At 44.5% G+C, this 15,318-nt stretch overlaps 1 protein-coding gene across 22 annotated transcripts in view; it reads left to right on the top strand.

The window, feature by feature from the left end:
* RIMBP2 (RIMS binding protein 2) overlaps positions 1 to 15,318 on the top strand; it is an 817,544-nt gene that overhangs the window by 786,089 nt on the left and 16,137 nt on the right. For all 22 annotated transcript variants that reach the window (XR_013223594.1, XM_077293289.1, XM_077293285.1 and 19 more), the window contains 2 exons: positions 2,950 to 3,021; positions 11,914 to 12,048. Coding sequence is in view for 21 of the 22 variants with exons in the window: in XM_077293289.1 (XP_077149404.1) it covers positions 2,950 to 3,021; positions 11,914 to 12,048 (207 nt within the window). In the remaining variant the exon portion in view is untranslated. Of the gene's footprint in view, positions 1 to 2,949; positions 3,022 to 11,913; positions 12,049 to 15,318 lie in introns of those variants that run through there.

Raw genomic sequence — 15,318 nt, 5'->3', positions numbered from 1 at the left:
TAGAGAAATGTTGGAGCTGCACAAAGCCCAGCAAGCGCCGACGTTTATCTACAATGTATGGTTGGGAACTGGTTAATATATTTCTAAGGGTATGTTCTCATGGTCAGTAAACGCTGCGGGTTGGATGCTGCGTACATCCACAGCGTCAAACCCGCAGCGGTCAGATGTTACAGCATAGTGGATGGGATTTCAAGAAATCCCATGCCCACTATACGTGCACGGACACCTCCGGCTCACCTGCGGAGACGCACATGCGGTGCGTCTTTCCAGACTGCAGCATGTCAATTTATGTATCGGAGACGCAGCGTCTCTGCTGTGTAAATTACCCATTCACTATCATTAGATGCGTTAAAACTGCATTATCTTCCTACTCACATGCGTAATAAGTGTGAGAATGCAGCTTACTATGCATGTGTACTAATTTAAATAAAGGTGTACCTTGTTTCAGCCAGAAGTACACCTACACTGCAGTTCTCGCGATGATCTGAGCTGATCTTGAGAACTGCCGTCCATGTGAACGCCGGCGATGGGTTATCTCCGGTCACTAGCCAAGTTCTCACAATCAGCTGTTTGCAAGAACTGCAGTGCACATGACCGCCTGAGAAATCTCCACTGTCTGGATGTCAGGCTGAATGGTGGCATAATGCCACCATTCAGCCAAAGGCATCCAGATGTAGAAGAGCTGGACTTGTCGTGGGACAGTATTTATATCTTCTTGGCAGACAGGTAAGGATATTGTTGCTTTTTTATTTTAATTCTCTTCTAGGAGATGAGGGTGTCGGTGGAATAGGCGGATGCAGTAAGTATGGTTTAATTAAGATCTATTAAAGGAGTCTGTCATTATTTCAATTAAAGGACTTTATTCTGGCTGTGTCTTTATTTACCATACATTTATAGGATTTGTAATGGATGGGTGTGGGCTTGATGTCACCTGACAATACAAAGGTGACATCAACCCCACAAATATTACCCCACTTGCCACAGCTACAGGACAAGTGGGAAGAGCAGGGAAAAGTGCCACAATTGGTGCATCTTTGGATGTGCCAATTCTGAGGTGGCTGCAGGCTGCTATATTTAGGCTGATGAGGGCCAAAATCCATGGCCCTCGCCAGCCTGAGAATACCAGGCCGCAGCTGTCTGCTTTTTCCTTGGCTGGATAACAAAAATAGGGAGACCCCACGCTATTTTTTTTTTAGGGGATCCCACTATTTTTGCTAACCATCCAAGGTAGGCAGATTTCTGCAGCCTGGTATTGTCAGGCTGGTAAGGTTCATGGATATTGAATCCTTACCAGCCTGAAATACCAGTCCCAGTAGTCTGCTTTACTCTGGCTGGCTAACAAATATAGGGGGACCCCACTTTTTTAAAATTATTATTTACTTATTAAAAATGAGGGGACCTCTCTCTGTGCTTTCCTCCACTTCCTGTGTCATGTACTTCTGGCTGTGTCACAAGATTCACCATTATTTAAATTAATACACATGCCCAGTAAGCTGCGTTCCCGCACTTAATACGCATGTGACTAGGAAGATAATGTAGTTTTATCGCATCTAATGAAAGTGTATGGGTAATTTACGCAGTGGAGACTGAGTGTCACCATTACATAAATTGACATGCTGCGGTCTGGAAAGACGCGCCGCATGCCCTTCTCTGCGGGTGAGCTGCTGGCATCGGTGCACGCATAGTGGGCATGGGATTTCTTGAAATCCCATCCACTATGCTGTAACATCTGGCCACTGTGGATGTACGCAGCGTCCAACCTGCAGCGTTTACTGACCATGTGCTCATACCCAAATATATCTGCAAACAGGAAATCACTTTTTTCCTTCCCAGAAGCCAACTTTCAATTAGTTTTATTTCAAGTGATAAAAAAACTGCATGCAATGAAAAAAAAACGCATCAAAAACGCATGCAGAAAAAAACGCATCAAAAAAAATGCAGGTGACCTGCCAGTGACCTCCGATGCAGATTTGGTGCAGATTTCACCTGCGTCAAATCCTGAGGCATTCCTGATCGTGTGCACATACCCTAATATGTTTAAATAAAATTTGGCAATTTACAAGTTCTTTGTGGGCTTTTTTTCACGTGCTCCTATGCCTTGTTACCTATGCACAGTTTTGTTGGTCTGTGCACTTTCTCTCTTATTTAAATATGTTTATGATACATGTAAACAATAAACAAATAATTTTTACAGCCACAAGGACTGCGGTTTTATTCCGCCTTGTAACTGATATGTGGAGTTGCTATCTGCTATTTCTGTGAATTCATGGCTAAATTAGCTTTGTAATTGTGCACAGGTGGATTTCTTTGGTTTAAGGATTTTTTCAGCAGAGAGTTTAATTGTAACAGTTTATGTCTTTATATGTGAGAACATTTGTGTGTTCAATATATATACAAGTGATGGCAGATCTGTCAGGTTTATGTTATCCAGTGCGAGGGAAGGATATCTCAATCTGTGAGTCCTGCTTTCTTCTGCCCACGTAGGTTGATTGACAATAGGATTTCCTCATGCTTTTTGCATGGAATAATAAATTAAATTAGCAGTCCAATGCTGTCATGCTTTTAGATAGATCAAATGTAATATTTAGCAATTAACAGTAATTTAATTAATTTAGTTATTACATTTCATTTATGTGGATGGAGTTTTGAAAATCCTGTCCACATTTAGGAGAAAAAATCTATGTGGAATTCAAGCAAAGCTGTAAATGTTCAAACCACAGCGTGTCCGATCTAATGCAGAAAAGCCATTGACGCCTTTTTTAATCAAATCTGTCACAAAATCATGTAAATCATGTGGTGGAAAACTGCTACTTTTGACCTGAGCTTTAGGACTTTTACTAAAACTAAAGTCTAGAAATATCTAGACTTTGGCAGAAATTAAAATGCTTTATGATGAAAAATGTGAAAGTCAGAAATTGGTTAACACTATGATCTCTGATCCTCTTGTAGGCGGAACTAACATTTTGCACAGGTGACATAATTACTGTGTTCGGTGAAATTGATGAAGATGGATTTTACTATGTAAGTAGTATTTTTAAGCATTCATACTAATGCGATTTACCAGACTGCTAAATACACAAGAAAAAATATACAAGCTCTACTCTACACCTTGCATTTTCTATGCGCAGAAGGTCCAACGTTTTCAAGTTACAAGTATAAGTCTCTGAAGATGTTGAGCTTCACTAAATATTAAGACAATGAAATATCGCTCTTTAACCCCTTGTCTTTACAGTCAGTTTTCCTCCTCTTCTTCCAACAGCTGTAACATTTTTATTTTTCCATTGACGGCTGTATGAGGTCTTGTATTTTGCATGATGAATTAGGCCTCTTTCACATTTCTGTCTTTCAGCTCCCGTCGAGATACGTCGATTTTTGAGAATGCAGGATCCTGCATTTTCTCATAGACTTGTATTAGCGACGGATTGTGACGGATGGCCATCCGTTTCATTCGTCGTGCTCTGGATCCTGCGTAAAATAACGGTCCGTCGGGCAGAGAAAGCATTCAGAGGAACTTTTTTTCTGCACGTCGGAAATCAGTCAGCTGTGAAAAGCAGGAATCAGCGACGGGTCCCTTCTTTTCAAACTGAGCATGCGTGGAAGAATTTCCCGTCAGGCAAATTCTCTCTCGCTCGCTCTCTTTCTCTTTTTACTACTGATGCTGCCTATGCAGCATCAATAATAACAAGATATAATGTTAAAAATAATAAAAAAGTCTCGAGATTTCACAATGTATTACTAGGAACGCTAGCTGCCGGGAGCATCGGTAGCGCTGCGTGGGACGCCGGTAGGTGAGAATATTGCGATTTTTTTTTTTTTATTATTATTTTTAACCTGGTTTGTGTTGTGTATGCGTTTTCGCAGCGGAAAACCTAAGGGTGAGTTCACATTGGGCGTTTTTGCTGCTTTTTTATGCTAATTTTCAGCTGCTTTTTACAGTACCAGCAAAGCCTATGAGATTTCTGAAATCTCATGCACACACATTGGCTTTTTGTGTGGTCAGTATTTTGTGCTTTGCTGCTTTTTTGGACACAGAGCATGTCACTTTAAGCATTTTTTCAGTGTTTTCCATCCATTGGCTTGAATGGATGGTGAAAAAACACTGCAAATACGCAGGTTGACTTTTCTTACAGCGTAGTTGCTGCACAAAAGTCATGTACAGCTGGATGTGATGTCACACTCGGCTCTGCTACATCTAGATGGCAGGCTGCATGATGCGTCCATGCAGTCTGTCATCCAGCAGAGCGGACCCGAACCCCATTCACTTGAATTGGGGGCCCGACAATACAGTGTTTGACACGCTGTCGTATGCATGACAGCTCAGCAAACACCGCTTTTGATCGGCGGGGAAATCATTCCCACCGGTCAGAGAGCAGGAGTGCTCAGCTGTGATCGGAGGTATAAACTTTGCCTCCAATCACTGGTGTCAGCTGATGGGACTACTGCTCCCATCATCTGACACCTACAGCTGCTAATTACAGTGAGAGCAGGAGTTTTCATCTGCCGCTCCAGCGCTATAAATAAATAATAAAAAAAAAAGCAGCATGAGTTCCCACCTATTTTTGATAACCAGCCAGAAAAAACTCACAGCTGGGGGCTGTAACCCCCAGCTGTCAGCTTCAGCAAGGCTGGTTATCGAGAATAATGCGGTCCTCACGTTTTTTTTTTTAAATTATTTAAATAAATAATTAAAAAAGTGGCGTGGGGTCCCTCCCATTTTTGACAACCAGCCTTGATAAAGCTCACAGCTGGGGCTGGTATTCTCAGGCTGGTAAGCGGCCATTAATATAGGGCCCCCAGCCTAAAAATAGCAGCCCACAGCTGCCCAGAAAAGGTGCATCTATTAGATGGGCCAATTCTGGTGCTTTGCCCGGCTTTTCCCACTTGCCCTGTGTCAGATCTTTAGAACTCCTAAAGTGAACCCGCAGAACCACGACAACGAACCTCCCAAGGGTGAGCTGGCCTGGTGGACCACCCCCAATACAGGGAGTGTTAGGGGCAGGCCCGAGGGAGACTATTGCAGCAGAAGCTGATACCCGGGGACAGGAAGTAGGAGCAGAAAAGACGCAGAACCGGTTATAATGGAGACACAGGACAGACTGGCAATGACTGAGACTAAGAATAGGCAGGATATGGCGGATGCCCAGGACAGACTGGATATGGCGGAAAAACAGGACAAGCAGCGTATGGCAGAAACACAGGACAGGCAGGGTATGGTGGAGACACAGGACATGCAGGGTATGGCGGAGACACAGGACAGGCAGGGTATGGCGGAGACACAGGACAGGCAGGTTATGGCAGAGATGCAGGACTGGCAGGATATGGCGGATGCACAGGACAGAGCAAGGCACAGAAGGACCTGGGTCAAATCAGGACAAATTACAGTCAGGCATGGAGCAGAGGAAGGAGTTACCTTAAATAGACCTATTGCTGCAGAACTTCTGTGTCAAGATCCTCCAGAATCATAGAGTGGAGGAACGGAGCGTCTGCAGACCAGAGAGAGGAAGTGTGCGTGCACAGTGAGAGGCACGCACCCGACAAGAGCCAGGGACCAGCGGCGAGTCAGGTGAAGAGACCGGAAGGCGCACACTCACCTGGAGCATGCTGGGATGGGTAAGTATGTCAGCACGCAGAGTGAGCGGCAGGCGCGGCGGCAGGTGCGGCGGCAGGTGGTGCCGTGACACCCTGTAGTGGTGGCAAGTGGGATAATGAGGGGTTAATGTCACCTTCCTATTGAACGGTGACATTAAGCCTGCTTAGTAATGGACAGTCATCAATAAGACACCTATCAATTGCTAATACTATAGTGCTTAAAGAGTTAAAGAAACACACACACATACAGAAAAAAGTCTTTTAATGAAATAAAACACCACACAGTTTTACCATTTTATTATTCTGCCATTCCAAGCGAAGACATCAATCTTCTGAAATAGAAATACAAATAAAATAATAAACCAAAAGTATACTCCCTGATCCGTCATAGTCCAATTTACAAGTGTCCCATGCAGTATCTGGGGGAGATAAAGCTTACAACTGAGGAACGCTGCTAATACGACTGCTCCCGGCTGTAAGCTACTGGGGAATGAGTGATACGCAGCAGGCGCAGGCTCAGGAACTAGCGGTGATGTCACTGAGCCTGCGCTCCCTCACAGCCTGACCTGAGGTAACCTCTGGACTGTAGGAAAATGCCAGTGAAGATGTTACCGCAGGTAATATATCTATCTATTCTATCTATCTATTCATTCTATCTATTCTATCAATCTATCTATTCATTCTAGCTATTCCATCTATTCTTTCTATCTATTCTATCTATTCATTCTGTCTATTCTATCAATCTATTCATTCTATCTATTCTTTGTATCTATTCCTTCTATCTATCTACATGAAGTTGTTGTTTTTTTCTCTGTGTGCACTCAACTTTATTGGCATGCACAAAGAGAAAAAAAGCATGAAAAAAACGCACCAAAAGCACTCCAAAAACGCGGCAAAAAATGCACCTAAACCTGCTTTTTTGGCGCAGCTTCTTTCCTGGCAAGATGATCAGGTTTTGCTACAGAAAAAAAAAGCAAAAACGCCCCATGTGAACTTTCCCGTAGTGACCGGGCCAGATTTTTAAAATCTGACCATTGTCACTTTCTGTGGTAATAACTCTGGAATACTTCAACAAATCCCAGTGATTTTGAGGCTGTTTTTTCGTGGCACATTATCATTTATGATAATTGTAAATTTAGGTAGATATGTTATGTCTGACATAACCCTGATCCCTGGCGGCTGGTGCTGAAGTTGGCTTTCGTCATTCTCCCCTGCTCTGCCGGAAAGCAGAGGAGAATGATGAGCATTATATTAAAGTCCAAATGACAGCAGGTGGGGACTTCTGGGACTGTTACTCCCATCATCCCACACCTGCCGTCACTAATAACAGTGACAGTAGGTGCAGATGATAGGTGTATTCCACAGCCGCCGGCTGCGATCGTTCAGAAATAAATGAATGAAAAACCCGACGTGGGTTCCCCTCTACTTTTATTAACCAACCAGACAAAACTCACACTTGGGGGCTGTAACACCCAGCTGTCAGCTTCTGCAAGGTTGGTTATCAAGAATAGAAAGGTCCCCACACTGTTTTTTTAAAATTATTTAAATAAATAATTTAAAAAAATGGTGTGGTGTCCTCCCCCATTTTTGACAACCAGCCTTGCTAAAGCTCACAGCTGGGGGCTGTTATTCTCAGACTGGTAAGGGGCCATTGATATTGGCCCCCCAGCCTAAAAACAGCAGCCCACAGGTGACCAGAAAAGACGCATCTATTAGATGTGCCTTTTCTGGTGCTTTACCCGGGTCTTCCCACTTGCCCTGTAGCGGTGGCAAGTAGGGTAATATTTGTGGGGTTGATGTCAATTTTCAGGTGACATCAAGCCCATGGCTTAGTAATGGAGAGATATCTATAAGACACACATCCATTAGTCTGTGCTCAGAGGATGGAACTGTATGTGGGCCCGGATCAGGTACGGCTGGCCCCCTTTACCCCATCTACCCCCCAGTCCAACACTGCTTATGCTGCATCCTGTCCTCCCCAGCCCGTATGCAGGCATGGAACCATACTGAAAAGGTGGCATGAGATGCGTGCCGTTGATCTGCGAAAACTTGCTGGTAATACATAAGAAAGTTGTGCTTGTTGCACTATTGCACCTAAATAACACATGGAACTGTTCTGCATCCCTGCAGGTGAGGGAGCCCTGGTAACACTCCCAGAATCGGGAGTAATGCAGCCGGTACGGCCAGAAAAGAACGTTGAGTTGGTAGTCAAGTTTTGTTGCGCCTGATGCACCCTTTCTGCTGGATAGCAGAACTCCGCCTTTATGAGAGTGACGGGTCTTTGGACTAACAGATTGGGTGTGGCTGCAGCAACAAACTGTGCTCTATGACCAGGCCGTGCACACGTGGCACACGGGACAGTGCCATACACAAAGGGAGGGGGACGGCCCCTTAAAGAACTGCTGACCTTACGGAAAGGTTATACCCCTATTTGACCTGTGAACTGGTGGTGCTAATGGAAGGACTGTCTCTGGGCACACATTAAAAAGTTTTGTGGGAAACAAACTTTTTAATGTGAAGGTGTAACCTGGAGGACTGTGAGCCAGGCACCTCTTGAGAGAGACAGGATTGTCAAGTGTTGACTTTGCGCAGTCTCATTGTCTACCTCGTTGACCTCCCTGTGTGGAGTATTTATTGTAAATATTAAGGTACCGTCACACTAGGCGATATCGCCAGCAATCCGTGACGTTGCAGCGACCTGGATGGCGATATCGCTGTATTTGACACGCAGCAGCGATCTGGATCCCGCTGTGAAATTGCTGGTCGCTGCTAGAAGGTCTGCACATTATTTGGTCGCTAGGTCGCCGTGTATCGCCGTGTTTGACAGCAAAAGCGACGATACCAGCGATATTTTACACTGGTAACCAGGGTAAACATCGGGTTACTAAGCGCAGGGCCGCGCTTAGTAACCCGATGTTTACCCTGGTTACCAGCGTAAAAGTTAAAAAAACAAACAGTACATACTCACCTGCGCGTCCCCCAGCCTCTGCTTCCTGACACTAAAGCGCCGGCCCTAAACTGAAAGTGAAAGCAACAGCGGTGACGTCACCGCTGTGCTGTTAGGGCCGGAGCTCAGTCAGCGTCAGGATGCAGAGGCTGGGGGACGCGCAGGTGAGCATGTACTGTTTGTTTTTTTAACTTTTACGCTGGTAACCAGGGTAAACATCGGGTTACTAAGCGCGGCCCTGCGCTTAGCAACCCGATGTTTACCCTGGTTACCCGGGGACCTCGGCATCGCTGGTCGCTGGAGAGCGGTCTGTGTGACAGCTCTCCAGCGACCACACAGCGACGCTGCAGCGATCGGCATTGCTGTCGCTATCGCTGCAGCGTCGCTTAGTGTGACGGTACCTTTAAAGTTCTGGGTAAGGCTACTTTCACACTAGCATCGCTTGCTGTACGTCGCAATGCGTCGTTTTGGAGAAAAAAAGCATCCTGCAAAGTTGCCTGCAGGATGCTTTTTTTCTCCATAGGCTTGCATTAGCGACGCATTGCGACGTATGGCCACACGTCGCATCCGTCGTGTGACGGATGCGTCGTGTTTTGGCAGACCGTCGGCACAAAAAAAGTTACATGTAACTTTTTTTGTGCGTCGTGTCCACCATTTCCGACCTTGCAAGTGCGGCCGGAACTCCGCCCCCTCCTCCCCGGACATTACAATGGGGCAGCGGATGCGTTGAAAAACTGCTTCCGCTGCCCCCGTTGTGCTTTTATTTCACAGCATGCGTCGGTACGTCGGGCCAATGCATGGCGACGGCCCCGTACCGACGCTAGTTTGAAAGTAGCCTAAATGGAAAAATAACCAACAGAGAGACATGGTGGATGTATCAACTAAAGTCCAGAGCCCCCCTAGGCATGAATATCCAGCAGGATCTTCTGAATTATTATGAATGATGATAAGTTGTGTTTCTTGTATATATTTTTTTTCTTTCTCCTGCCTTAAGCATAGTATCTTTATATGCAAATTCCAGGCTAAACTCATTAATTATCTGTAGGTGTTGCCCTGTTTCTGTTATCTGCAGGATCAGATGGTGTAACCTAATGGGCCTAGTCCTTTATAGCAGCCCTCTTTCATTTTATTTTCATCACAATGATTAAGGCGGCATGACCGTTGAAACCCGTATGATTTTAAATGCACTTTAAGCCTGTGACTATCATTGGTAAGAATTACTCGTCTTTGTGTCTCTAGATATAAAAATGGATTTTGGACTTATGTGCTTTTAATGAAAATGGAATAAAAGTTATTTTTTATCTGTATCACCCACGCTGGACTTCTGCTTCAGCTTCTCCTGATAACTTTCAACAATTAGATCCCTTTGCTGTGTTGTAAGCAGTTAAGTGATCATGGCATTTTCTGTAAACATTAATATTTCAGGATAATCTTACTGCAAACTTTACGTGGATGCACTCAGAAACACTCGAAATGATGGCAGCTTTGTACTGACTGCTATTTTACATGAATTTAACGGTGATTGGCAGATTAGGAAAACAACCACATACCCAGTTGTAAGATGGTGTTCACACTTATGCAACCATATTACAACCCCTGGAAAAATTTATGGAATCACCGGCCTTGGAGGATGTTCATTCAGTTGTTTAATTTTGTAAAAAAAAAAAGCAGATCACAGACATGGCACAAAACTAAAGTCATTTCAAATGGCAGTTTTCTGGCTTTAAGAAAGACTAAAAGAAATCAAGAACAAAAAATGTGGTAGTCAGTAATGGTTACTTTTTTTTAACCAAGCAGAGGGTAAAAATGATGGAATCACTCAATTCTGAGGAAAAAATTATGGAATCACCCTGTAAATTTTCATAATCAAAACTAACACCTGCATCAAATTAGGTCTGCTCGTTATTCTGCATCTAAAAAGCAGTGATCACACCTTGGAGAGCTGTTGCACCAAGTGGACTGACATGATTCATGGCTCCAACACGAGAGATGTCAATGCCAGGGGTTGCAAATTAGTTTTATTTTTATTCTCCACCACTAAAAATCATTATCGTTTCTTTCTCAACAGATTTGAACAGATTATGGGTAAGTTCACACACATTTTTGCTGCTTTTTTTATGCTAATTTTCAGCTGCTTTTTACAGTACCAGCAAAGCCTATGAGATTTCAGAAATCTCATGCACACACATTGGATTTTTGTGTGATCAGTATTTTGTGCTTTGCTGCATTTTTTGGACATAGAGCATGTCACTTCTTTCAGCATTTTTGCTGCGTTTTTTCACCCTTTGACTTGAATGGGTGTTGAAAAAAAACGCAGCAAAAACGCAACAAAAACGCAGGTATTATTATTTGCTGCGTTTTTGCTGCTGAAAATCCAAGGACATTAACATGGACAAAGAGGAAACAAAAACGCACCAAAACCTGCGTTTTTGACGCAGCTTCTTTCCTGCCAAGAAGATCAGGTTTTGCTGCAGAAAAAAAAGCAACAAAATGCCCTGTGTGAACTTACCTTAAGGGCGAGATTACAATTAACTTAATTCTTCCTGACAGCATTCACGTTCAGTCACCGCTCTGTGTATAAAGCGCGGTGACTGCAACTGCACCCCCAGCACTGACCTATTGCTGACCCTAATAATGAGCATGTTTTAAGTTAGTGCCAGAGGCTCGGCGAGAGCCCCCTGCACTCTATACACGGAGCGGTGACTGAACCCTCGCCAGCGCCATCAACATGACTAGAGCGCAAACGCTGCCACGAGGTATAAAGTTCATTTCCCCCTGGCAGCGGGGCTCTGAGTGCAGGTGCTGGGCAGGTTCAGAATGCCATTACCAAGCTGATTATCCGCATATCTCCAGTTGAATAGCGTTTTTTTCATGTATGAAATTACCTCTAAGGGCTCATTTCCACATGCGAGGCACACGTCCGTATCTCGCATGTGGAAACCAAGCTGTGGAGCCGGCACTCCAGAGCGGAGCGTGCGGCCGCATAGGAACACATGGAGCTGCCCGCTCCGCTCCAAAGTGCCAACGCCAGAGCTTGGTTTCCACATGCGAGATACGGACGTGTGCCTCGCATGTGGAAATGAGCCCTAAAGGTAGACAAATTTCTGAAATGGTTATTCTCGGTATGGTTTTTTTTACAGGATAAAAACCTGGGATTTTAAGAGGAGTGTGTATTTCTTTATATCTAGTGTATATGGACAAGAACATATATTAAAAGAATAATTAAGAAATGTTTTTAAATATAGTTATTGCATTCTTAACAACCAATCTCAAGAAAATGTTTCTGAAGTTTGTATAGCAATTTTGGCAGTATTAGAAATTATACATTGTGTGTAATTGCTACTGTAATTGTTGGGAATATTTTTAAATCTTCATAGGGTGAACTAAATGGACATAAAGGCCTTGTCCCCTCTAATTTTCTGGAAGAAGTGCCTGATGATGTAGAAGTTTACGTTTCTGATGCACCATCTCGATACCCTCCAGACACCCCAATGCGAACAAAAGTTAAGAGGGTAAGATGTTGTTGCTTTGAATTTATGTCAAGGCAGGGCATAAACTACAATTTGTATGGTTATGTCTATATAATGCAATCTTAACCCCTTTCTGACCAAGCTAAATTTGACCTTTACGACCAGACAGAAGAAAAAAAAAATGCTTCACATAGGTTCGGCTGCACAATACACCAAAGCCTCCACTTGTACTATGGTAGGTGCCTGTGTGAATATCACCCAATCCCTCTGATAGCCAAAACCCTGACACCTCCGTATGAAATCTCGTTCCACTGCTGCCGGCAGTAGGACCGCATGTAGCTGCAGGCTTACCTGTGACTCATTGGTGCTGCAGCGTACGATGCACTTCCGTGTCTGCAAGGTGCTGGTTCGTTGTTGTAAACAAGCGTGCAAGGGCTATGGCAACATGTGCACTGATTGGTGAGGCGCGATATGCAGCTAGGGAAGCTCCGGCCGGTAGCATCCCTTGGTATCGTGTGGGGCAAAAAAGAAAAAAAAAAATGGCTGATAGGCTTCACCTACTTGTGACGACATGTTCATAACGGAGCGCAGAGGCGCTCAAAACAACAGGGGAACAGAGCAAACCAACGCGTTTCGAAGAGCCTGAGGAAGAAGAGCGTTGGTTTGCTCTGTCCCCCTGTTGTTTTGAGCACCTCTGCGCTCCATTCTGAATGTGACGTCACAAGTAGGTGGAACCTATTGGCCATTCTTTTTCTTATTTCTTTTTTGCCCCACACGATACCAAGGGACGCTACCGGCCGGAGCTTCCCTAGCTGCATATCGCGCCTCACCATTCAGTGCACATGTTGCCATAGCCCTTGCACCCTTGTTTCCAACAACGAACCGGCACCTTGCAGACATGGAAGTGCATCGTGCGCTGCAGCACCAATGAGCCACAGGTAAGCCTGCAGCTACACGCGGTCCTACTGCCGGCAGCAGTGGAACGAGATTTCATATGGAGGTGTCAGGGTTCTGGCTATCAGAGGGATTGGGTGATATTCACACAGGCACCTACCATAGTACAAGTGGAGGCTTTGGTGTATTGTGCAGCCGAACCTATGTGAAGCATTTTTTTTTTTTCTTCTGTCTGGTTTACCCTTAAGCACGGGATCAATATTGTATTACGTTGCTTAGGTTCTTTTTTTTTCACTTTTGCAAGAGGTAACACCAAAAAGTGGACCCCATAGTTACCCATTTTCTTTCGAGCGCAACGATACCCCACATGTATTCAAAAAGTTCTGTTTGGACAAATGGCAAGGCTCCGGGAAAAAAGGAGCAATATTTGAATTTTGCAACAAAAATTGTATGAAATAGTTTTTGGCGAGATGTTACAGTTTCATGGCCCCTAAGGTGCCTAAACAGCAGACTTCCCCCACAAGTGACCCCATTTTTTGAAGCTACATCCCTCAAGGATTTTAACCATGGGTATAGTGCGGATTTTGAACTCAAATGTACTACACAGAATTTGATTACAATAGATTGTCATATTGAATGTCCTCATTAGTGTTGAGTGCAAATGCTTGCTACTAGAGCTTGCATTGGCTGCTCGAGTATGCACAGAGTATCGCAGGTGATCTACAGACATGCTCACGTTCTTGCCTGTTAGACATCCAAAAACATGAGGAATTGCCTGTATATGGCAGGCAATCCCTGCATGTTTTTTTTGTTGTCTAAGGCTGGAGTCACACTTGGCGTAAGACAATACGCCACGTATTATACGTCCGTACTACGGCCGTAATACGGAGAAATGTTCCCAAAATATTGATCCGTAGTCAGGGTGTTTCAGCGTATTTTGCGCATGGCATCCTCCGTATGTAATCCGTATGGCATCCGTAATGCGAGATTTTCGCGCAGGCTTGCAAAACCGACATCTAATGGATTTATGTGCTCAAATGTTAGGGAAAACATATATACAGTATATATATGTATATATGTCATTGAGACACATATATATACACTCACCGGCCACTTTATTAGGTACACCTGTCCAACTTCTTGTTAACACTTAATTTCTAATCAGCCAATCACATGGCGGCAACTCAGTGCATTTAGGCATGTAGACATGGTCAAGACAATCTCCTGCAGTTCAAACCAAGCATCAGTATGGGGAAGAAAGGTGATTTGAGTGCCTTTGAACGTGGCATGGTTGTTGGTGCCAGAAGGGCTGGTCTGAGTATTTCAGAAACTGCTGATCTACTGGGATTTTCACGCACAACCATCTCTAGGGTTTACAGAGAATGGTCCGAAAAAGAAAAAAAATCCAGTGAGCGGCAGTTCTGTGGGCGGAAATGCCTTGTTGATGCCAGAGGTCAGAGGAGAATGGGCAGACTGGTTCGAGCTGATAGAAAGGCAACAGTGACTCAAATCGCCACCCGTTACAACCAAGGTAGGCCTAAGAGCATCTCTGAACGCACAGTGCGTCGAACTTTGAGGCAGATGGGCTACAGCAGCAGAAGACCACACCGGGTACCACTCCTTTCAGCTAAGAACAGGAAACTGAGGCTACAATTTGTACAAGCTCATCGAAATTGGACAGTAGAAGATTGGAAAAACGTTGCTTGGTCTGATGAGTCTCGATTTCTGGTGCGACATTCGGATGGTAGGGTCAGAATTTGGCGTAAACAACATGAAAGCATGGATCCATCCTGCCTTGTATGGAGCATCTTTGGGATGTGCAGCCGACAAATCTGCGGCAACTGTGTGATGCCATCATGTCAATATGGACCAAAATCTCTGAGGAATGCTTCCAGCACCTTGTTGAATCTATGCCACGAAGAATTGAGGCAGTTCTGAAGGCAAAAGGGGGTCCAACCCGTTACTAGCATGGTGTACCTAATAAAGTGGCCGGTGAGTGTATATTCTGTATTTAGATTTCATTCAGCGCGATCTCTGCGAAAAGTCGGTAATTCAATTGCCGGCTTTTCATTTCTCCTGCACAAACCCGACAGGATATGAGACATGGTTTTCATACAGTAAACCATCTCATATCCCCTTTTTTTGCATATTCCACACTACTAATGTTAGTAGTGTGTATGTGCAAAATTTCAGAGCTGTAGCTGCTGAAATAAAGGGTTAAATGGCGGAAAAAATTGGCGTGGGCTCCCGCGCAATTTTCTCTGCCAGAGCAGTAAAGCCAGTGACTGAGGTCAGATATTAATAGCCTAGAGAGGGTCCATGGTTATTGGCCCCCCTGGCTACAAACATCTGCCCCCAGCCACCCCAGAAAAGGCACATCTGGAAGATGCGCCTATTCTGGCACTTGGCCACTCTCTT

The sequence above is a fragment of the Ranitomeya variabilis genome, chromosome 1 (genome assembly GCF_051348905.1).
Source record: "Ranitomeya variabilis isolate aRanVar5 chromosome 1, aRanVar5.hap1, whole genome shotgun sequence".
In the NCBI taxonomy this organism is placed as follows: Eukaryota; Metazoa; Chordata; class Amphibia; order Anura; family Dendrobatidae; genus Ranitomeya; species Ranitomeya variabilis.
The sequence above is the reverse complement of the archived record's forward strand: the minus strand, read 5'-3'. Positions and strand labels throughout refer to the sequence as shown.